At 37.4% G+C, this 26,011-nt stretch overlaps 1 protein-coding gene across 1 annotated transcript in view; it reads left to right on the forward strand.

Moving 5' to 3' along the window:
• Positions 1–2,843: 2,843 nt before the first annotated feature.
• LOC136857831 (endoglucanase E-4) overlaps positions 2,844–26,011 on the forward strand; it is a 59,673-nt gene continuing 36,505 nt past the window's right edge. Inside the window, exons 1-2 of the mRNA XM_067136794.2 lie at positions 2,844–2,959; positions 10,150–10,311. Coding sequence (XP_066992895.1) covers positions 2,869–2,959; positions 10,150–10,311 — 253 coding nt within the window. The 5' untranslated portion in view covers positions 2,844–2,868. The remainder of the gene's footprint in view (positions 2,960–10,149; positions 10,312–26,011) is intronic.

The following is a 26,011-nucleotide window of genomic DNA, read 5'->3' on the forward strand; positions in this document are numbered from 1 at the left end:
TAGTAACACCAAAGTGTTGATGAGATAATATTCACAGCAGAAGTTATTCTTGACAAATCCAGTACTTTTATTGCTATCAAAACTTGGAATAGTAGCAGTTGAAATAAATAAATAAATAAAGCCGAAGAAATGAAGTGAATAGTGTGTCCAGGATGCACCAAATGTCGGTAATGAAGTATCTATATATATAAAAAGTAAGAGTTTTGTCTGTACATTACTCAGAATTTAAAAAGGATGGTATTTCTGTATCGGTCGTGTCCATAGTAGCAAGGAAATGCACTTTTTAATTTTCCGTAATGTCTGTCTGTCTGTCTGTCTGTCTGTCTGTCTGTCTGTCTGTCTGTACACGCATCACGAGAAAACGGCTCAAGAGAATTTAATGAAAATCGGTATGTAGAGTAGGGGGATGAGCCTCTACAATCTAGGCCATAAATAATTTTATTTACGCTGAGAGAAATGATAGTTTAGGGGAAGGACTAAAATTTAATTCTCAAATATTTATGTTATTAGTGGTTATATCTTCATGAAAATCGGTATGCAAAGTCAGGAAATAAGCCGCTATAATCAAGGCCATAAATAAACTTATTCAAGATGAAGGAAATGGTAGTTATGGAAAGGCCTAAAATTTAATTCTCAAATATTTATGTTATTAGTGGTCCTATCTTAATGAAAATCGGTATGCAAAGTCGGGAAATAAATCGCTACAATCTAGGATATAAATAATCTTATTCACGCTGAGTGGAAAGGTAGTTTAGGGGAAGGGCTAAAATGTAATTCTCAAATATTTGTGTTATTAGTGGTCCTATCGACAAATACTACATTACTAATGTTATATAGTATTAAATTTCCGATCATTTATGTCTTATACATTTTTACCGTACCGGCTATAATAACAGAGATATTCATGAATTTGGATTTTTTTTTTGCTAAGCCCGTATCAGCGCCAAGTCGCGAGAAAATGGGTAAACATAATTTAATGAATATCGTTATTTAAAGTCGGGGAATAAGGAACTACAGTCTCTTTTTTGCTATTGGCTTTGCGTCGCACCGACACAGATAGGTCTTATGGCGACGATGGGACAGGGAAGGGCTAGGACGGGGAAGGAAGCGGCCGTGGCCTTAATTAAGGTACAGTCCCAGCATTTGCCTAGTGTGAAAATGGGAAACCACGGAAAATCATCTTCAGGGCTGCCAACAGTGGGGTTCGAACCCACGATTTCCCGAATACTGGATACTGGCCCCACTTAAGCGACTGCAGCTATCGAGCTCGGTAAACTACAGTCTAGGCTATAAAATTTTTTCGTAAGACGCCCTAATATCACAGAGTCTAAAGAAAACTAAATTTAAAGGCCTACAATACGGAAAGCTTACAAGATTGAACTACAATAACATTACATTGACCATTGTTTGTTGTGATGTGCTTTGTGTCTTCTGTTGCCAGTCATGTCGGATGAATGGAATTACTGCTGTATACCGAGGTTTTTTTTTTTTAATTGCTTTACGTCGCACCGTCACAGGTAGGTATTATGGCGACGATAGAATAGGAACGGGCTAGGAGTGGAAAGGAAGCGACCCTGGGGTTAATTACGGTACAGTCCCAGTATTTGCCTGGTGTGAAAATGGGAGACCACGGAAAACCATCTTCAGGGTTGTCGACAGTGGTTTTCGAACCCACTACCTCTCGAATGCAAACTCACAGTTGTGTGCCCCTAACCACACTGCCAACTCGCCCGGTCATACCGAGTATAACAGCCTGCCTGAATATTGACGGGAAGTAGCTGGGGAGTTAGATAACTTTCTTCTTTAGCATGCCATTCCTCTGGTTCTTAAATTTTCTGATACTACTGGTACGAAACAAACTGGTTCATCATAGTATTACAGCTATTCAGTCCCTACCTGAGGCACTTATTAGAATGAGTAGTGTGTATATTTAACGGAACAATGGCAGAGGAGTGTTCACGGCTGTCTGCGGCCTGATCATTCCAGCTCTGGAAATTTGCACTTAGATCGGCACCGTAGTACTGTTCGTTAATAGTGAGAAAATGTGCGGTTTTTCATTTGAGCGAGTATTTTGTATGATAACATTGTTTTTAATCCCTACATTCCTACTGACAAGAGCCTCCGTGGCTCAGGCGGCAGCTCGCCGGCCTCTCACCACTGGGTGCCGTGGTTCAAATCTCGGTCACTCCATGTGAGATTTGTGCTGGACAAAGCGGAGGCAGGACAGGTTCTTCTCCGGGTACTCCGGTTTTCCCTGTCATATTTCATTCCAGCAACACTCTCCAATATAATTTCATTTCATTTGCCAGTCATTAATCATTGCCCCAGAGGACTGCGACAGGCTTCGGCAGCCGCCACAATTCCTATCCTTGCCGCTAAACGGGCGCTTCATTCATTCCATTCCTGACCCGGTCAACTAACTGGAAACAGGCTGTGGATTTTCATTCTTGCTGACGTTGTTGTAATGGCCTAAGTTAACTGTAGTTAGGAAAACCACAAAGATAGTGTTTCTGAGAATCCCGTAGCGAAGCACGGGTACATCAGCTAGTTAATAATAATGCTATTGTTTTTACGTCCCACTAACTACTTTTGATGGTTTTCTGAGACGCCGAGTTGCCGGAATTTTTGTCCCGCGGGAGTTCTTTTACGTGCCAGTAAATAATATAGTATTAAATTTCAGGAATGGATGTATATAATAACTTATCAAACTCCTATTTAAAAGTTTCAGATAGCCAATGATTTGACAGTCGTGTTCCCACTTCTTCTCTACCTGAAACCCATTATCGTTCACTTGCCTTGAAACACCCCTGTTCTAGAGCGCAAACACAGGTGAGACACACAACTGTGTCAACAGAGCACTACTATATAATGGAGACCGAGCAGATTCAATTTGCGTTCATCAAGATGCGTTTGCTGTGTATCTCCGCCTTCCTTCTGTGCAGCTTGTACGCTGTACGCGGTGAGTATAGCCATTTCGAGAATTATAAATACCCTCTACCGGTTGTTCTAATGTAATTATTTTATCATTAACAGGCTTTCAAATAGTCTGTAAGTGAGTGAGAGAAGGTTTCTGTGAAGGCTTCCTGTCAATTATTAGTGTTAAAATGTAGACGTATTGTAAAGAAGGGGATAGAATTTAGTGATGTAATAGATAAATATTTATTTGATACTGTAATAGGAGTTTAAATCGTGGCTTAGAAGTGATATTATGGATGTGGAAATTTTCTCACGGAGCTAGAGTGTTTATCGTAGAGACAGTAGGTCTATAGGAACGGTGTGAGGTAGAGTATTCGTACCGGTGAAAGACGAGTTTGCAAGCTACGAATATGTCGAGGATGAGAAACATGAAATTCGAAGTCAAGATCAGGCTCATTTCTAAAGATAACAGACAACTGGATGGTTTTGGAGTGTACAGAACTGGAAAGGGTAACGCTGGCGCTGACGCGGACTTATTTAATAAGATAAACAGGTATGTGGGGAAAGACACAGAAAGGATAATCTCATTTTAAATTTAATGTTTACTAGGAAGGAATGCGAATGACAGAAAGCATAAACAACTAACGGTAAATAAGGGAATCAGAAAGTGATGAAACCAACTAGAGGAGAAAATATTATAGACGAGGTGCTGACTGAACAGAAGTAATAACTTAGAACATGTAAACGATCACGGAGCAGTTTTCTCGTAGCTAAAAATAAATGCGATATAAAGGAAGGTTGTAAAAGCTGGACTATTAGACAATACCACATGGCTAATAATAGAGCCATGGGGGAGATTTTAAGACGTAGTTATGATCAGTGGAAAATGTAAACAGCCTACGGGATGGGTTTCAAGCAATTATTGAGGAGTATGAAAGCAGGTGCCGGTACGTACCTTTACAGGAGGTAAGGAATGGTACGGACGCATTATAACAGAGAAATAAAAGGATTGAGAAGGAGATAGAGATTAGCAAGAAATATAATTAGGGATTGTTGTGGAAGTAAGGATGAATTAAAGGAACTTGCAAGGATTATTTTTTAATTCAGCAAAGGATAATATAATAGCAAATACATATTTAGTAATCATATGAATTTTAAGGAAGAAATTGAAGGTTATGTATAGGTGTTCTAAGGCAGAGACAGGTGCCAGGAAGGACATTCCAGGGATCATTAACGAACATGAGGAGTGTATTTGTGAGGAATTACAGAAGGAAGAAGTATTCAGTCAGCAGTATGTAAAGACATATGAATTTAAGGATAATGTACGGGTAGAAGAGGTGACTAATACTGGCGAAGTACTGAAATTTACCTATGAAAATAAAGACATTTACATAAAGATACAAAAGTTAAAAGCTAGAAAGGCAGCTAGGATTGATATGTGTTTGAGGATATTTTAAAAAGTATGGGTTGGGATATAGTGCTATATCTGAAATAACTCAATTAGTGTTTGCATGAAGGAGCGATACCAACTGAATGGAGAGTTGCAATAGTAACCCCAGTGTACAAGGGGAAGGGAGACAAACATAAAGCGGATAATTACAGGCCAGTCAGCTGGACATGTGTTTGCACGAAAGCTCTGAAAAAACATTATTTCTGATTGTTTTAGACGCGTTTGTGAAATTACTAACTGGTTCTATAGAAGACAGTTGGAGTTTCGGAAAGGTCATTAAGTGAAGATCAACTTGCAGGTTTCCAGCAGGACATAGCAGATATCTGCGATTCAGGAAGTCCAACGGACCGTTTTGATGTTGATCTATCTAAGGCTTTAGTAGGGCAGATCATGGCAGACTAGTGACAAAAGTGAGGGTTATTGGGCTAGCCAGAAGAGAAATTTCTAGAAAATATAACTAGGAGAATTAGAGTAGATGAAGAATTACAAGTTATCCAGTAACGATTAAGAGGGGGTTCGCGCAGGCAGTATTATTGGAACTATATGTTTTCTTATGTATACAAATGATATGCGTTAAGAACTGAAATCACGTGTAAGGCATATTACAGCCTACTGTATAGTGTACTAAATAAGTTATTGGATTGCGAGCGGTTGCAAGAAGACCTGGATAATGGTGTGAGATGGACAACAGGCAATGCTATGATGGAATTTCAGGTTTATGTTTCATCAAGAGGGAAATACTCTCAGTTTTAATTACTGTGTTGATGGGTTAGAGTACCTCACTGTAAGTAGCTAGATGTTAATATGAGGAAATATCTTCACTGGGGTAATAACATAAATGAAGGTTATTGATCTCTTGATATCGTTATGAGGGTATTTAGGGGTTGTAGTAAAGGTGCAAAGGAGAGTACGGTTCCAGTGTATGGGACCCGCACCAGGACTACTTGATACGAGAACTGGGAAATATCCCAAGGTAATCAGCGCGATTTGTTCTGGGTGATTTCCGACAAAGGAGTAGTGTTACAAAAATGTTATAAACTTAGGGCTGGTATACCTCGGAGTAAGGAGACGAGCTGTTCGACTAAGCGGTATGTTCCGAGCTGTCAGTGGAGAAATGGCGTGAAATGACATTAGTAGTCGGATAAGCCTGAATGATAGAAAATATCATAAAACGAACATAAAGTTGTACTGCAAGAGGATAAATTAGGGTAAATATTTATTTATAGAGAGAGGAATAAGGGATTGGAATAATTTATCAAGGTAAATGTTCGTTAAATTTCTAATATTAGGTAAACATTTGATAGGGATCTGTCACCTAGGCGATAGCCCTAAATGCAGATCAATGATTGATTGATTGATTGATTGATTGATTGATTGATTGATTGATTGATTGATTGATTGATTGATTGATTGATTGATTGATTGATTGATTGATTGTACATGATAGAAGTCCTAGCTCCTGGTTAACTCATATCTTACCTCGTAACTCTTTTATGTTAAAGGTCTGAATGTATTAAGTGCAATAAGAAATACAGCTTAGTATAACTGAGTTATAGTGAAGCGGGGATGTTCCTGAACTGTGAATAAGAGGTCGCTGAGCTATAAGGAATGTGTCATGGGGGTACCATGGAGGGTTTCAGGAATTCCGATTCAGATTTATTCATTTGTTCATAAATTAGCATAACTGAAATATCCACCAGGGAATCGAACCGTTGATTGTACGTCATTTCGGGTTCGCTCGCAATAGCTGCATTTTTGTCGTCCGTTGTTGTTTTAGTGGAACAGGCCAGAGTAAAATGGAGCTTCCAGTGAAGTCTTCGTTTATTTCTGTCTGGGACAGTATGGATTTGCTGAATTATAATATTCGGAGGATTCATTACTAAGATAGCAGAGCTACAACAGCAATATTTGGCCCAGCCAGGAAAGCAATGACAAACTACCTCACTCCTTACCATGCCTTGTACTCCTCATTATGTCAGCTCCTACGGTGTCTGCCGTTTCACTATAACCGCATTAACCTTTGATGGCGCTATTTGAGGATCTCACCGGCCTCCGCGCTAATGATCTTGCACAGTGATATGAGTGAGATTTTGGGAGAAAAGTTAAATATTACTATTTTATTTTTCTCCTTGAGTTATTGCCCAATTTATTGGGGTCGCTACTTGATGAGGATTTGGCCTTACGAATAGATGCTCTTTCACTATTGCGTGTTTCTGTGGTGGTTGGTAGTGTAGCGTATTGTATTTTGAATATCAAGACGAACAGAAACACTCAGTCCCCTACCCAGCGGAATTTGTTTGTCGATCGCGATCTGTAATATATCGGGATATATTCCTCTCCATTGCTAGAGGCTAGAGGTCATATGCTCGTTACTGATTAATCCAGTTCAAGTACTCAAATGGATTCCAAGCTGACAGGATTAGAAAACCAAGAAATTAAAAATGTTTAAATCATGAGGGTGATGAGAAAGGGGAGGGGGGAAAGAAGGCGATTCCAAGTTTAAATGTGGGCTTCTTTTGCGTCATTTAACTTAGTAATTGGTGTAAGTACTTCATTATGAACAGCAACGCACTTGAGGACAAGAATATATTGAATAGCGAGGGGCTAATTACCAAGTGGACATGTTGTTGTGTTATCTCTGAACTCAGGAACATGTTTTAATGGTGCAGCATGGTCGTGTAAATAAAGTGCTGGGTGCACCCGAGAGGACTGATGGTGTCCGAATCTGAAGTCGGTCATCTATTTTTCGCTACTGCCTGTAAAACCAACTGTTGTGTACAACATTTCCATTCACGGTTTTTGAATAATAATGCCATTTGCTTTACGTCCCACTAACTACTTTTTAAGGTCTTCGGAGACGCCGAGGTGCCGGAATTTAGTCCCGCAGGAGTTATTTTACGTGCCAGTAAATCTATCGACACGGGGCTGTCGTATTTGAACACCTTCAAATACCACCGGACTGAGCCAGGATCGAACCTGCCAAGTTGGGGTTAGAAGGCCAGCACCTTAACCGTCTGAGCCACTCAGCCCGGCCACGGTTTTTGAGCAGGAGTGTGTCCGTCTATCTTTGCACTCCCTTGTAGTTATATAACTTTATAACCCAGGTGTTGGAGAACCATTTCTTTAACGTAACTCGCGTATATAGTGGTTAGCGTATCGATCTGGTGGCTCCACGTATAGAAGTTCGATTTCCATTGGGCTGAAGAACTTTTACTCCGTAATAAGAAGTACAGCTTAGTATAACTGAGTGTCAGGGAAGCGAGGATGTTCCTGAGCTGTGAACAAGAGGTCTCTGAGGCCATGGTGGCACCATGGTGGACCTCAGGAATTCCGCAGAAATGTCGAACATACAAGAACAGGAGGGATAGAAATGAAAAATTCCAAAGAAAGGTAAGTCGGTGGGTGAGGTAGGAGGGAAAAAGAACAAGATCGAGGGAGAGGGTTCTAGGGTTGGGTAAAAATTCAGATTAGCACCTGTGTGATAAGCAACCCACATCGGTAGGTTGAATGACCTATTTTTAAACAAACCGACATAGAGTTCCCCCTGTAATTAAGAGAGCTGGGTGGCCACGGGGTACTCGACAACCTCTAGCTTTGACGTGTTCTCAACCACTAAACCACTAACCCACCCTTGGCCCTTTCATCGAGAGACCAGAACCTCCATGATTTGTTCCCGGATGTTGATTCGCTGTCAAAGTCGCATGTCCACGCATGCGCTCTGATGCAGAACTGGAATTTAGGATTTTTTCATTTGTACCTTCTTTCGAGTCTTTAGAGTCTATGAAGATATCATAATGGTATGCTCCACTTAAATCGGTAGGCCTTGTAAGATCTCCCATTTCTGTACTGATCAGTTTCTCTTGCTATCAGGTAACCACAGGATTTGAATACCACCCAGTGCGTAACACTTGGTGAGTGCGCATCGAGGTGTTGGGGGGGGGGGGGGGCAACCATACCCACCACTTCCTTTATCCCACCCCGGCAGGCAGTAAATGGACCTCCCTCTAAGAACTGTCAGAATGCATCTTTAGATACTAGAGTTATAGACTCTCCGGTAAGCTGTAGCTGGGAAGGCAGGCGTTCGGTTTCATTGAGCTAATGTAGTTGGAAACTAATGCATTTCTTTTGCATCAAAGCTCTTGTTGAAAATGATGTACGTCGTTTAAAACAGATCCTGTTTCTCTCCATTTTCCCAGTAGCTGGGTTATGTACTGACTTGAAAGCATTGGAGTGCCATGGAAACGGCGTAGAAATTTGCGAACGATTCTGCCATACGATTTCTCATTTAGGTGAAATACTTCAGCTAGAAATATCCGTTGTCCAAACCATACCGATAGCTAACACAAATAACGTTCAACAAGTGTAGGAAAGCAACACTAATAACACTAATGGAGTGCGCTCAGCAAGAAAACCACTCGGAAACTAAATTTTCATTCTGTACGCTTACTACTTGCCATGCACGCTGCACTGCCTGACCGCGCACTCTATCCTGTCACTCAGGGAAAGAGCAAGCATTTCCCCAGTGCATATGCGCGGCAGCACCGGCTTAATTGCTAGTAACTTTTTGTGGCCTCTCCCTGTAGAATGATTAATTGTATTTCAACTTGTCTGTGTGCAAGGTACGATCTGTATCGCAGGGCTCAGTGGCTCAGACGGTTGAGGCGCTGGCCTTCTGACTCCAATTTGGCAGATTCGATCCTGGCTCAGTCCGGTGGTATTTGAAGGTGCTCAAATACGTCAGCCTCCAGTCTGTAGATTTACTGGCACGTAAAAGAAATACTGCGGGACTAAATTCCGGCACCTCGGCGTCTCCGAAAACCGTAAAAGTAGTTAGTGGGACGTAAAGCCAATAACATTAAGGACTGTATCGATATTAGTGACTGTTTGATGTAGTCAGGGTACGTATTCCGGTACATCGCCATATTGAACAGACTGAAAGTCAATGTAGGTAGTTCAGTACAGAACAAACAGGTACAGACATTACAATAACTAACACTGTTTTTTTATCTTTCTGTCGTATGGTACAGGAAGGTGTTAAACGCATCTTGAGGGCGTGTGCTGATATATTTCCCTTCAAATAAATTCATCAATATATTCGGTGTTTCTTATTCTTCTAGATGACGTAAGACGTATCAAATTCTGATGATGCTTCATTTCTATGTTTTTAAAGTACGTAAACTTCTAAACTTCTAAAACATATCGTAGCCGAAACTTTCATTTCCTGTTCAATTCTTGTACACCATGCCGCGCAATGCTTGACATCAGCTGCTTTTCCTTTCTCGCTTAAAATAACGTCCACCCTGTCTGCTCACAACAATTATGTGAGTGGTACCTCTTTGATCTCAACGTCCATTCATGCTCAACTGAAAGTCGATTTAACAAATTTCTCTCTGGTACCGAAACACATCGCCGTTGCATCAAGAGAAACCGCTGTGTGAAATATTTCAGCTTATAATTCTGGCTAGAAAGGTTCTGTGATCTAAGATTCAGTGTTGTATTAAGTAAATCAAATATTTCTCTCAGTGATATAATTATGTGCTAAGGGTGCGACAAAAATGTCACAAAGTGGCCTTTTCAGGTGCATCGACCACGTGTCGAAGGTGCAAATAAATTATTATTATTCTAAATAAAACCAATTCCCTTGTCAATCATATATTTGCACAGAATTTTAAATTACTTTTAGTTGAGCTTACCTCGACGTATTGCTGATACCTAGTTGTAATTTGAATAGATCCTAATATCGTAGCTGTATATGAAGTAGTCTGTATTTCCTTTTTTTTCAGGCTATGACTATAGTGATGTGCTGCGTAAGTCATTACTCTTCTACCAGGCACAGCGCTCTGGTAAGTTGTCGAACATGGATCCTCTAGTGTCATGGCGTAAGAACTCGGGTCTTAACGACAAAGGAAACAATGGAGAGGATCTCACAGGAGGGTACTACGATGGTGAGTTTACAACAACCTGCCAGAACCGTAACATTTTTTTCTAATGGTTACCAAATATTAACTTTGATATAAGCACTGTATGTTACATTGTTTCTAGCGACAGCATGGGGAAGACCCCCTGAAATAAGGGACAAAAACAATACTTCATCACTACGTTGTATCTCATTACACAGAGCGTTAGAAATGAATCTCCGCAGCAAACAGTGCAGCTACAGCCTATCCGAGTGCACAGTTCAGGTCTACTCAGGGTGAGATGCGAGTGGACAGCTATAGAAATTGCGCGACACAGTGAGTCGAGAGATTAAAAACATAACGGTTCTGTTATAATGCATTACACAAAGAGGGCTGTTAACAAAGCAATTAACAAAATGAGTGAACTATAAGCCTAATGATTTTTGTTAACTTATCAGGTTAAAGGTAGATGTTGAAAATATTTACCATGAGGTTCCAAGCAACGCGTTGGCATTTATCAAACCCTTTCACCAAAGTTTCACGACACACGGAGGTCACAAAATTTCTTATGGCTACTTATAATTCCACACTTGCTCTAGAAGTAGACTGGTAAGCTGAGGACTTGGTAGCACCACACAAAAAAGTCCGGGCTACGTGATGGACAGAGCCCTCGTGAAATTATTCGTCTCCCCGAATACATCAATTAAAGATGCGTGGAGCGATTGGAGGTATGAGCTGTGGCTCCATCTTGTTGGAAGAATGAGCACACAATTTCTGTTTCTTTCGAAAATGGCACCGCAGTTACGAAATTTACTTATTGAATCTCGCACTGTATCACGATGTGGTAGAACTGAGTGGGGAAACCTTTCGCGAAATCTTCTTTTCACCACGTCTGAGTATTTGTCATATTCCCGGAAAAAACAGTCCACTAAAGAGGTTGCTCCTCTGTAGTAAGTATCTTTAAGTCTCGCAAGCTACTGACCAGCCCCCGACCCCGACCTTCACTTTGCATTTTGCTTGGTTCGGCTGAGCGCTGCCATCACATGCAGTATCATTGCCAGCCAAGGTCACTGCGCAGACTCATTTTTAACACAATGTACTTCGTTATCATATAAACCAAACTAGCAAGATACCCGTGCTTCGCTACGGTATTATACTAAAATTTATAATTGAATGCTTATTGTTTTAGATATATAATCCGACGAAATTCGCGATCTGACTCGTTTTCTGCGAGAATCCACCAAAATTCCCGATCTGACTGGTTTTCTATTATTTTACGGCACGTTTACTCCCATTTTTCAATCTTCCTTTCCAGCAATCGATTTCGTACTTCCCGGGCTAGGCTCAGGTATTCCTCCCGGTCAGATGGGTCCGTAAATCTTTGCCATCTTTTCCTATAATCATTTTTAATATGGATAAAATCCTTCAGGAGATCCGGCGTGGTGTCATATTGGGTGCCTTGGCGGCACTGAACCCGCGGCCGGACTGCATTCTTAGTCATTACCCGTCCAGGAGCCGTTTCCAGCGCGGTCCGCACATTTGACGACGGTCCGGAATATTATTATTATTATTATTATTATTATTATTATTATTACTATTATGTGTTGCTGGAATGGCTGATGACAGGGAAAACCGGAGTATCCGGAGAAAAACCTGTCCCGCCACCGTTTTGTCCAGCACGAATGTCACATGGAGTGACCGGGATTTGAACCACGGAACCCAGCTGTGAGAGGCCGGCGCGCTGCCGCCTGAGCAACGGAGGATCCTTATAAATACATTAATAACAGCTAAAATCAATTGGTCTCACCTACTTCTACACCCCACCGCCGTTAAGTTTATTTACCGCCACACCCCCCCCCCCCCAAATTAAAAGAATGCTTGTTTCTTTATGTTTAAGGGAGATTCCAAACACCAATGTTCACGTCTATTACCTTCAGTTTTGAGATATAAGTATCACAATAAAAATAATTTACTTTCTGCACTTCATATCACAATACTCCCCCCCCCCCCCCCAAGTGAATTTTCCCGCAAAAAATACTTGTTTCTTTAATAGTAAAGGATCTTCTTAAATACCAATGATCACGACTCTAACTTCTTCAGTTTTTTATTTATGTGTCCTCATGAAAGGAATTCAACTCCTTTACACTCCCGCCCTCCAACATGGTTTCCCCACCAAAACGCGCTTTTCTTTGTTTTTAAAGGAGATCCAAATACGAATTTTCACGTCTGTAACAACTTTAGTTTTTATTAGATGTATGTATTCTCATACAATTAAGCCAATTAATTTTTCAATTCTTCCCTCCCCCTTCATTGGATTTTCCAAGAATACGTGTTTCTTTACTTTTAAAGCAGATTGCAAATATCAAATTTCACGTCTGTAACGTCTTCATTTTTTTGATATCAGTAGCCTAATTAAAAGAACACCATTTTCAGTCACTTTACCACCCCCCTCCACCCAAGTGGTATTTCCGAAAACTAAAAACACACGTTTCTTTATGTTTAATAGAGATAAAAAATACCTTCACTTCTGTAACATGTTAAGTTTTTTAGATATACTGTAAAAATTCTCATTTTAAAATTTCACCCCTTTTCAGTTCCCCTTAAATGGAGTCTCCAAAAACAAATCAAATATGTTTATTTACATTTACAGGAGATTCCAAACACCCACTTCTTACGTCTGTAACATTTTACGTTTCCAAGATATTCTGTAGATATAGTCTTTCAAAAAATTCATCCCAATTTGTCACTCCTGTTTAACCGCCATTAATTGGATTTCCCAAAAACTAAGAATTACGTGTTTCTTTATTTTTAAAGGAGATCCCATATACAAATTTTCAGTTCTGTAATATTTTTCGTTCCTGAGATATATGTATCCCCATTAAAGGCATTCAACCCATATTTCACCCCTTTTACACCCCTCCTATTAGGATTTACAGGAAACAAATACGTGTTCCTTTATTTTTAGAGGAGATTCTAACTACCAATTTTTACATCTATAAACTTTAAAAGTTTTGAGATATAGATACACTCATTTTAAAAAATCACCCCCATTTCACCCCCCCCCCCATTAATTGGATTTTCCACAAACAAAAAAATACGTGTTTCTTTATTTTTAAAGGAGATCCCAAACACCAATTTTCAGGTCTGTAATATCTTCAGGTTCTGAAATATAAGTACCCTCATTAAAGGCATTCAACCCATTTTTCACCCTTTTACACCCTTCCTATTGGGATTTTCCGAAAACTTCCGAAAACAAAAAATACGTGTTTCTTTATTTTTAAAGGGGATTTCTAAATACAATTTTTTACATCTATAAACTTTAAAAGTTTTGAGATAGAGATACACTCATTTTAAAAAATCACCCCCTTTTCACACCCCCCCCATTAATTGGATTTTTCCACAAACAGAAAAATACGTGTTTCTTTATTTTTAAAGGAGATCCCAAACACCAATTTTCAGGTCTGTAATATCTTCAGGTTCTGAAATATAAGTAGCCTCATTAAAGGCATTCACCCATTTTTCAGCCCTTTTCACTCCTCCTACTGCGATTTTCCGAAAACAAAAAAAATACGTGTTTCTTTATTCTTAAAGGAGATTCTAAATACCAATTTTTACATCTATAACCTTTAAAAATTTTTGTGATATAGATACACTCATTTTAAAATATTACCCCCCTTTTCACCCCCCGCTTAATTGGGTTTTCCAGATACAAAAAAATAAGTGCTCCTTGGTTTTTTAAAGGAGATCTAAACACCAATTTCAGGTCTGTAATATCTTCAGTTCTGAGATATAAGTAGCCTCATTAAAGGCATTCAACCCATTTTCACCCATTTTCACTCCTCCTATTGCGATTTTCCGAAAACAAAAAAATACGTGTTTCTTAATTTTAATGAAGATTCTAAATACCAATTTTTACATCAGCAAACTTTAAAAGTTTCGAGATATAGATTCACTCATTTTAAAAATTCACCCCCTTTTCACCCTCACATTAATTGGATTTTCCAAAAACAAAAAGATACGTGTTTCTCTATTTTAAAAGAGATCAAAAGTACCAATTTTGAGGTCTGTAATATCATCAGTTTCAGATATATAAGTACCGGTATCCTGATTAAAGGCATTCAACCCATTTTCCCCCATTTTCACCCTTTTCACCCCTCCTATTGGGATTTTCTGAAAACAAAAAAATACGTGTTTCCTTATTTTAAAGAAGATTCTAAATACCAATTTTCACATCTATAAACGTTTAAAGTTTTGAGATATAGATTACACTCATTTTAAAATTTCACCCCCCCTTTTCACCCCCTTACCGAAGAATATCCAAAAATCCTCTCTTAGCGAGCACCTACATCATAATGTGAATATATCCCCAAAATTTCATTTCTTTATGTCCAGTAGTTTTGGCTCGGCGATGATGAATCAGTCAGTCAGGACAAGCTATTTTATAATATATACTAGCAAGATACCCGTGCTTCGCTACGGTAATTATACTAAAATTTATAATTGAATGCTTATTGTTTTAGATATATAATCCGACGAAATTCGCGATCTGACTCGTTTTCTGCGAGAATCCACCAAAATTCCCGATCTGACTGGTTTTCTATTATTTTACGGCACGTTTACTCTCATTTTCAATCTTCCTTTCCAGCAATCGATTTCGTACTTCCCGGGCTAGGCTCAGGTATTCCTCCCGGTCAGATGGGTCCGTAAATCTTTGCCATCTTTTCCTATAATCATTTTTAATATGGATAAAATCCTTCAGGAGATCCGGCGTGGTGTCATATTGGGTGCCTTGGCGGCACTGAACCCGCGGCCGGACTGCATTCTTAGTCATTACCCGTCCAGGCGCCGTTTCCAGCGCGGTCCGCACATTTGACGACGGTCCGGAATATTATTATTATTATTATTATTATTATTATTATTACTATTATGTGTTGCTGGAATGGCTGATGACAGGGAAAACCGGAGTATCCGGAGAAAAACCTGTCCCGCCACCGTTTGTCCAGCACGAATGTCACATGGAGTGACCGGGATTTGAACCACGGAACCCAGCTGTGAGAGGCCGGCGCGCTGCGCCTGAGCAACGGAGGATCCTTATAATACATTAATAACAGCTAAAATCAATTGGTCTCACCTACTTCTACACCCCACCGCCGTTAAGTTTATTTACCGCCACACCCCCCCCCCAAATTAAAAGAATGCTTGTTTCTTTATGTTTAAGGAGATTCCAAACACCAATGTTCACGTCTATTACCTTCAGTTTTGAGATATAAGTATCACAATAAAAATAATTTACTTTCTGCACTTCATATCACAATACTCCCCCCCCCCCAAGTGAATTTTCCCGCAAAAAATACTTGTTTCTTTAATAGTAAAGGATCTTCTTAAATACCAATGATCACGACTCTAACTTCTTCAGTTTTTTATTTATGTGTCCTCATGAAAGGAATTCAACTCCTTTACACTCCCGCCCTCCAACATGGTTTCCCCACCAAAACGCGCTTTTCTTTGTTTTTAAAGGAGATCCAAATACGAATTTTCACGTCTGTAACAACTTTAGTTTTTATTAGATGTATGTATTCTCATACAATTAAGCCAATTAATTTTTCAATTCTTCCCTCCCCTTCATTGGATTTTCCAAGATACGTGTTTCTTTACTTTTAAAGCAGATTGCAAATATCAAATTTCACGTCTGTAACGTCTTCATTTTTTTGATATCAGTAGCCTAATTAAAAGAACACCATTTTCAGTCACTTTACCACCCCCCTCCACCCAAGTGGTATTTCCGAAAACTAAAAACACACGTTTCTTTATGTTTAATAGAGATAAAAAATACCTTCACTTCTGTAACATGTTAAGTTTTTTAGATATACTGTAAAAATTCTCATTTTAAAATTTCACCCTTTTCAGTTCCCCTTAAATGGAGTCTCCAAAAACAAATCAAATATGTTTATTTACATTTACAGGAGATTCCAAACACCACTCTTACGTCTGTAACATTTTACGTTTCCAAGATATTCTGTAGATATAGTCTTTCAAAAAATTCATCCCAATTTGTCACTCCTGTTTAACCGCCATTAATTGGATTTCCCAAAAACTAAGAATTACGTGTTTTCTTTATTTTTAAAGGAGATCCCATATACAAATTTTCAGTTCTGTAATATTTTTCGTTCCTGAGATATATGTATCCCCATTAAAGGCATTCAACCCATATTTCACCCCTTTTACACCCCTCCTATTAGGATTACAGGAAACAAATACGTGTTCCTTTATTTTTAGAGGAGATTCTAACTACCAATTTTTACATCTATAAACTTTAAAAGTTTTGAGATATAGATACACTCATTTTAAAAAATCACCCCCATTTCACCCCCCCCCCCATTAATTGGATTTTCCACAAACAAAAAAATACGTGTTTTCTTTATTTTTAAAGGAGATCCCAAACACCAATTTTCAGGTCTGTAATATCTTCAGGTTCTGAAATATAAGTTACCCCTCATTAAAGGCATTCAACCCATTTTTCACCCTTTTACACCCTTCCTATTGGATTTTCCGAAACAAAAAATACGTGTTCTTTATTTTTAAAGGGGATTCTAAATACCAATTTTTACATCTATAAACTTTAAAAGTTTGAGATAGAGATACACTCATTTTAAAAAATCACCCCCTTTTCACACACCCCCCCCATTAATTGGATTTTCCACAAACAGAAAAATACGTGTTTCTTTATTTTTAAAGGAGATCCCAAACACCAATTTTCAGGTCTGTAATATCTTCAGGTTCTGAAATATAAGTAGCCTCATTAAAGGCATTCAACCCATTTTTCAGCCCTTTTCACTCCTCCTACTGCGATTTTCCGAAAACAAAAAAAAATACGTGTTTCTTTATTCTTAAAGGAGATTCTAAATACCAATTTTTACATCTATAACCTTTAAAAATTTTTGTGATATAGATACACTCATTTTAAAATATTACCCCCCTTTTCACCCCCCGCTTAATGGGTTTTCCAGAAACAAAAAAATAAGTGCTCCTTGGTATTTTAAAGGAGATCTAAACACCAATTTTCAGGTCTGTAATATCTTCAGTTTCTGAGATATAAGTAGCCTCATTAAAGGCATTCAACCCATTTTTCACCCATTTTCACTCCTCCTATTGCGATTTTCCGAAAACAAAAAAATACGTGTTTCCTTAATTTTAATGAAGATTCTAAATACCAATTTTTACATCAGCAAACTTTAAAAGTTTCGAGATATAGATTCACTCATTTTAAAAAATTCACCCCCTTTTCACCCTCACATTAATTGGATTTCCAAAAACAAAAAGATACGTGTTTCTCTATTTTAAAAGAGATCAAAAGTACCAATTTTGAGGTCTGTAATATCTTCAGTTTCAGATATATAAGTACCGGTATCCTGATAAAGGCATTCAACCCATTTTCCCCCCATTTTCACCCTTTTTCACCCCTCCTATTGGGATTTTTCTGAAAACAAAAAATACGTGTTTCCTTATTTTTAAAGAAGATTCTAAATACCAATTTTCACATCTATAAACGTTAAAGTTTTGAGATATAGATACACTCATTTTAAAATTTCACCCCCCCTTTTCACCCCCTTACCCGAAGGAATATCCAAAATCCTCTCTTAGCGAGCACCTACATCATAATGTGAATATATCCCAAAATTTCATTTCTTTATGTCCAGTAGTTTTGGCTCGGCGATGATGAATCAGTCAGTCAGGACAAGCTATTTATATATATAGATTAATAACAGCTAAAATCAATTGGTCTCACCTACTTCTACACCCCACCGCCGTTAAGTTTATTTACCGCCACACCCCCCCCCCCCAAATTAAAAGAATGCTTGTTTCTTTATGTTTAAGGGAGATTCCAAACACCAATGTTCACGTCTATTACCTTCAGTTTTGAGATATAAGTATCACAATAAAAATAATTTACTTTCTGCACTTCATATCACAATACTCCCCCCCCCCCAAGTGAATTTTCCCGCAAAAAATACTTGTTTCTTTAATAGTAAAGGATCTTCTTAAATACCAATGATCACGACTCTAACTTCTTCAGTTTTTTATTTATGTGTCCTCATGAAAGGAATTCAACTCCTTTACACTCCCGCCCTCCAACATGGTTTCCCCACCAAAACGCGCTTTTCTTTGTTTTTAAAGGAGATCCAAATACGAATTTTCACGTCTGTAACAACTTTAGTTTTTATTAGATGTATGTATTCTCATACAATTAAGCCAATTAATTTTTCAATTCTTCCCTCCCCCTTCATTGGATTTTCCAAGAATACGTGTTTCTTTACTTTTAAAGCAGATTGCAAATATCAAATTTCACGTCTGTAACGTCTTCATTTTTTTGATATCAGTAGCCTAATTAAAAGAACACCATTTTCAGTCACTTTACCACCCCCCTCCACCCAAGTGGTATTTCCGAAAACTAAAAACACACGTTTCTTTATGTTTAATAGAGATAAAAAATACCTTCACTTCTGTAACATGTTAAGTTTTTTAGATATACTGTAAAAATTCTCATTTTAAAATTTCACCCCTTTTCAGTTCCCCTTAAATGGAGTCTCCAAAAACAAATCAAATATGTTTATTTACATTTACAGGAGATTCCAAACACCTACTTCTTACGTCTGTAACATTTTACGTTTCCAAGATATTCTGTAGATATAGTCTTTCAAAAAATTCATCCCAATTTGTCACTCCTGTTTAACCGCCATTAATTGGATTTCCCAAAAACTAAGAATTACGTGTTTCTTTATTTTTAAAGGAGATCCCATATACAAATTTTCAGTTCTGTAATATTTTTCGTTCCTGAGATATATGTATCCCCATTAAAGGCATTCAACCCATATTTCACCCCTTTTACACCCCTCCTATTAGGATTTACAGGAAACAAATACGTGTTCCTTTATTTTTAGAGGAGATTCTAACTACCAATTTTTACATCTATAAACTTTAAAAGTTTTGAGATATAGATACACTCATTTTAAAAAATCACCCCCATTTCACCCCCCCCCATTAATTGGATTTTCCACAAACAAAAAAATACGTGTTTCTTTATTTTTAAAGGAGATCCCAAACACCAATTTTCAGGTCTGTAATATCTTCAGGTTCTGAAATATAAGTACCCTCATTAAAGGCATTCAACCCATTTTTCACCCTTTTACACCCTTCCTATTGGGATTTTCCGAAAACAAAAAATACGTGTTTCTTTATTTTTAAAGGGGATTCTAAATACCAATTTTTACATCTATAAACTTTAAAAGTTTTGAGATAGAGATACACTCATTTTAAAAAATCACCCCCTTTTCACACCCCCCCCCCATTAATTGGATTTTCCACAAACAGAAAAATACGTGTTTCTTTATTTTTAAAGGAGATCCCAAACACCAATTTTCAGGTCTGTAATATCTTCAGGTTCTGAAATATAAGTAGCCTCATTAAAGGCATTCAACCCATTTTTCAGCCCTTTTCACTCCTCCTACTGCGATTTTCCGAAAACAAAAAAAATACGTGTTTCTTTATTCTTAAAGGAGATTCTAAATACCAATTTTTACATCTATAACCTTTAAAAATTTTTGTGATATAGATACACTCATTTTAAAATATTACCCCCCTTTTCACCCCCCGCTTAATTGGGTTTTCCAGAAACAAAAAAATAAGTGCTCCTTGGTTTTTAAAGGAGATCTAAACACCAATTTTCAGGTCTGTAATATCTTCAGTTTCTGAGATATAAGTAGCCTCATTAAAGGCATTCAACCCATTTTTCACCCATTTTCACTCCTCCTATTGCGATTTTCCGAAAACAAAAAAATACGTGTTTCCTTAATTTTAATGAAGATTCTAAATACCAATTTTTACATCAGCAAACTTTAAAAGTTTCGAGATATAGATTCACTCATTTTAAAAATTCACCCCCTTTTCACCCTCACATTAATTGGATTTTCCAAAAACAAAAAGATACGTGTTTCTCTATTTTTAAAAGAGATCAAAAGTACCAATTTTGAGGTCTGTAATATCTTCAGTTTCAGATATATAAGTACCGGTATCCTGATTAAAGGCATTCAACCCATTTTCCCCCATTTTCACCCTTTTTCACCCCTCCTATTGGGATTTTCTGAAAACAAAAAAATACGTGTTTCCTTATTTTTAAAGAAGATTCTAAATACCAATTTTCACATCTATAAACGTTTAAAGTTTTGAGATATAGATACACTCATTTTAAAATTTCACCCCCCCTTTTCACCCCCTTACCGAAGGAATATCCAAAAATCCTCTCTTAGCGAGCACCTACATCATAATGTGAATATATCCCCAAAATTTCATTTCTTTATGTCCAGTAGTTTTGGCTCGGCGATGATGAATCAGTCAGTCAGGACAAGCTATTTTATATATATATAGATAGACTAGCAAGATACCCGTGCTTCGCTACGGTATTATACTAAAATTTATAATTGAATGCTTATTGTTTTAGATATATAATCCGACGAAATTCGCGATCTGACTCGTTTTCTGCGAGAATCCACCAAAATTCCCGATCTGACTGGTTTTCTATTATTTTACGGCACGTTTACTCCCATTTTTCAATCTTCCTTTCCAGCAATCGATTTCGTACTTCCCGGGCTAGGCTCAGGTATTCCTCCCGGTCAGATGGGTCCGTAAATCTTTGCCATCTTTTCCTATAATCATTTTTAATATGGATAAAATCCTTCAGGAGATCCGGCGTGGTGTCATATTGGGTGCCTTGGCGGCACTGAACCCGCGGCCGGACTGCATTCTTAGTCATTACCCGTCCAGGAGCCGTTTCCAGCGCGGTCCGCACATTTGACGACGGTCCGGAATATTATTATTATTATTATTATTATTATTATTATTACTATTATGTGTTGCTGGAATGGCTGATGACAGGGAAAACCGGAGTATCCGGAGAAAAACCTGTCCCGCCACCGTTTTGTCCAGCACGAATGTCACATGGAGTGACCGGGATTTGAACCACGGAACCCAGCTGTGAGAGGCCGGCGCGCTGCCGCCTGAGCAACGGAGGATCCTTATAAATACATTAATAACAGCTAAAATCAATTGGTCTCACCTACTTCTACACCCCACCGCCGTTAAGTTTATTTACCGCCACACCCCCCCCCCCAAATTAAAAGAATGCTTGTTTCTTTATGTTTAAGGGAGATTCCAAACACCAATGTTCACGTCTATTACCTTCAGTTTTGAGATATAAGTATCACAATAAAAATAATTTACTTTCTGCACTTCATATCACAATACTCCCCCCCCCCCCAAGTGAATTTTCCCGCAAAAAATACTTGTTTCTTTAATAGTAAAGGATCTTCTTAAATACCAATGATCACGACTCTAACTTCTTCAGTTTTTTATTTATGTGTCCTCATGAAAGGAATTCAACTCCTTTACACTCCCGCCCTCCAACATGGTTTCCCCACCAAAACGCGCTTTTCTTTGTTTTTAAAGGAGATCCAAATACGAATTTTCACGTCTGTAACAACTTTAGTTTTTATTAGATGTATGTATTCTCATACAATTAAGCCAATTAATTTTTCAATTCTTCCCTCCCCCTTCATTGGATTTTCCAAGAATACGTGTTTCTTTACTTTTAAAGCAGATTGCAAATATCAAATTTCACGTCTGTAACGTCTTCATTTTTTTGATATCAGTAGCCTAATTAAAAGAACACCATTTTCAGTCACTTTACCACCCCCCTCCACCCAAGTGGTATTTCCGAAAACTAAAAACACACGTTTCTTTATGTTTAATAGAGATAAAAAATACCTTCACTTCTGTAACATGTTAAGTTTTTTAGATATACTGTAAAAATTCTCATTTTAAAATTTCACCCCTTTTCAGTTCCCCTTAAATGGAGTCTCCAAAAACAAATCAAATATGTTTATTTACATTTACAGGAGATTCCAAACACCCACTTCTTACGTCTGTAACATTTTACGTTTCCAAGATATTCTGTAGATATAGTCTTTCAAAAAATTCATCCCAATTTGTCACTCCTGTTTAACCGCCATTAATTGGATTTCCCAAAAACTAAGAATTACGTGTTTCTTTATTTTTAAAGGAGATCCCATATACAAATTTTCAGTTCTGTAATATTTTTCGTTCCTGAGATATATGTATCCCCATTAAAGGCATTCAACCCATATTTCACCCCTTTTACACCCCTCCTATTAGGATTTACAGGAAACAAATACGTGTTCCTTTATTTTTAGAGGAGATTCTAACTACCAATTTTTACATCTATAAACTTTAAAAGTTTTGAGATATAGATACACTCATTTTAAAAAATCACCCCCATTTCACCCCCCCCCATTAATTGGATTTTCCACAAACAAAAAAATACGTGTTTCTTTATTTTTAAAGGAGATCCCAAACACCAATTTTCAGGTCTGTAATATCTTCAGGTTCTGAAATATAAGTACCCTCATTAAAGGCATTCAACCCATTTTTCACCCTTTTACACCCTTCCTATTGGGATTTTCCGAAAACAAAAAATACGTGTTTCTTTATTTTTAAAGGGGATTCTAAATACCAATTTTTACATCTATAAACTTTAAAAGTTTTGAGATAGAGATACACTCATTTTAAAAAATCACCCCCTTTTCACCCCCCCCCCCATTAATTGGATTTTCCACAAACAGAAAAATACGTGTTTCTTTATTTTTAAAGGAGATCCCAAACACCAATTTTCAGGTCTGTAATATCTTCAGGTTCTGAAATATAAGTAGCCTCATTAAAGGCATTCAACCCATTTTTCAGCCCTTTTCACTCCTCCTACTGCGATTTTCCGAAAACAAAAAAAATACGTGTTTCTTTATTCTTAAAGGAGATTCTAAATACCAATTTTTACATCTATAACCTTTAAAAATTTTTGTGATATAGATACACTCATTTTAAAATATTACCCCCCTTTTCACCCCCCGCTTAATTGGGTTTTCCAGAAACAAAAAAATAAGTGCTCCTTGGTTTTTAAAGGAGATCTAAACACCAATTTTCAGGTCTGTAATATCTTCAGTTTCTGAGATATAAGTAGCCTCATTAAAGGCATTCAACCCATTTTTCACCCATTTTCACTCCTCCTATTGCGATTTTCCGAAAACAAAAAAATACGTGTTTCCTTAATTTTAATGAAGATTCTAAATACCAATTTTTACATCAGCAAACTTTAAAAGTTTCGAGATATAGATTCACTCATTTTAAAAATTCACCCCCTTTTCACCCTCACATTAATTGGATTTTCCAAAAACAAAAAGATACGTGTTTCTCTATTTTTAAAAGAGATCAAAAGTACCAATTTTGAGGTCTGTAATATCTTCAGTTTCAGATATATAAGTACCGGTATCCTGATTAAAGGCATTCAACCCATTTTCCCCCATTTTCACCCTTTTTCACCCCTCCTATTGGGATTTTCTGAAAACAAAAAAATACGTGTTTCCTTATTTTTAAAGAAGATTCTAAATACCAATTTTCACATCTATAAACGTTTAAAGTTTTGAGATATAGATACACTCATTTTAAAATTTCACCCCCCCTTTTCACCCCCTTACCGAAGGAATATCCAAAAATCCTCTCTTAGCGAGCACCTACATCATAATGTGAATATATCCCCAAAATTTCATTTCTTTATGTCCAGTAGTTTTGGCTCGGCGATGATGAATCAGTCAGTCAGGACAAGCTATTTTATATATATATAGATTAATAACAGCTAAAATCAATTGGTCTCACCTACTTCTACACCCCACCGCCGTTAAGTTTATTTACCGCCACACCCCCCCCCCCAAATTAAAAGAATGCTTGTTTCTTTATGTTTAAGGGAGATTCCAAACACCAATGTTCACGTCTATTACCTTCAGTTTTGAGATATAAGTATCACAATAAAAATAATTTACTTTCTGCACTTCATATCACAATACTCCCCCCCCCCCCCAAGTGAATTTTCCCGCAAAAAATACTTGTTTCTTTAATAGTAAAGGATCTTCTTAAATACCAATGATCACGACTCTAACTTCTTCAGTTTTTTATTTATGTGTCCTCATGAAAGGAATTCAACTCCTTTACACTCCCGCCCTCCAACATGGTTTCCCCACCAAAACGCGCTTTTCTTTGTTTTTAAAGGAGATCCAAATACGAATTTTCACGTCTGTAACAACTTTAGTTTTTATTAGATGTATGTATTCTCATACAATTAAGCCAATTAATTTTTCAATTCTTCCCTCCCCCTTCATTGGATTTTCCAAGAATACGTGTTTCTTTACTTTTAAAGCAGATTGCAAATATCAAATTTCACGTCTGTAACGTCTTCATTTTTTTGATATCAGTAGCCTAATTAAAAGAACACCATTTTCAGTCACTTTACCACCCCCCTCCACCCAAGTGGTATTTCCGAAAACTAAAAACACACGTTTCTTTATGTTTAATAGAGATAAAAAATACCTTCACTTCTGTAACATGTTAAGTTTTTTAGATATACTGTAAAAATTCTCATTTTAAAATTTCACCCCTTTTCAGTTCCCCTTAAATGGAGTCTCCAAAAACAAATCAAATATGTTTATTTACATTTACAGGAGATTCCAAACACCCACTTCTTACGTCTGTAACATTTTACGTTTCCAAGATATTCTGTAGATATAGTCTTTCAAAAAATTCATCCCAATTTGTCACTCCTGTTTAACCGCCATTAATTGGATTTCCCAAAAACTAAGAATTACGTGTTTCTTTATTTTTAAAGGAGATCCCATATACAAATTTTCAGTTCTGTAATATTTTTCGTTCCTGAGATATATGTATCCCCATTAAAGGCATTCAACCCATATTTCACCCCTTTTACACCCCTCCTATTAGGATTTACAGGAAACAAATACGTGTTCCTTTATTTTTAGAGGAGATTCTAACTACCAATTTTTACATCTATAAACTTTAAAAGTTTTGAGATATAGATACACTCATTTTAAAAAATCACCCCCATTTCACCCCCCCCCCCATTAATTGGATTTTCCACAAACAAAAAAATACGTGTTTCTTTATTTTTAAAGGAGATCCCAAACACCAATTTTCAGGTCTGTAATATCTTCAGGTTCTGAAATATAAGTACCCTCATTAAAGGCATTCAACCCATTTTTCACCCTTTTACACCCTTCCTATTGGGATTTTCCGAAAACAAAAAATACGTGTTTCTTTATTTTTAAAGGGGATTCTAAATACCAATTTTTACATCTATAAACTTTAAAAGTTTTGAGATAGAGATACACTCATTTTAAAAAATCACCCCCTTTTCACACCCCCCCCCATTAATTGGATTTTCCACAAACAGAAAAATACGTGTTTCTTTATTTTTAAAGGAGATCCCAAACACCAATTTTCAGGTCTGTAATATCTTCAGGTTCTGAAATATAAGTAGCCTCATTAAAGGCATTCAACCCATTTTTCAGCCCTTTTCACTCCTCCTACTGCGATTTTCCGAAAACAAAAAAAATACGTGTTTCTTTATTCTTAAAGGAGATTCTAAATACCAATTTTTACATCTATAACCTTTAAAAATTTTTGTGATATAGATACACTCATTTTAAAATATTACCCCCCTTTTCACCCCCCGCTTAATTGGGTTTTCCAGAAACAAAAAAATAAGTGCTCCTTGGTTTTTAAAGGAGATCTAAACACCAATTTTCAGGTCTGTAATATCTTCAGTTTCTGAGATATA

The sequence above is a fragment of the Anabrus simplex genome, chromosome 1 (genome assembly GCF_040414725.1).
Source record: "Anabrus simplex isolate iqAnaSimp1 chromosome 1, ASM4041472v1, whole genome shotgun sequence".
NCBI classification, from domain to species: domain Eukaryota; kingdom Metazoa; phylum Arthropoda; class Insecta; order Orthoptera; family Tettigoniidae; genus Anabrus; species Anabrus simplex.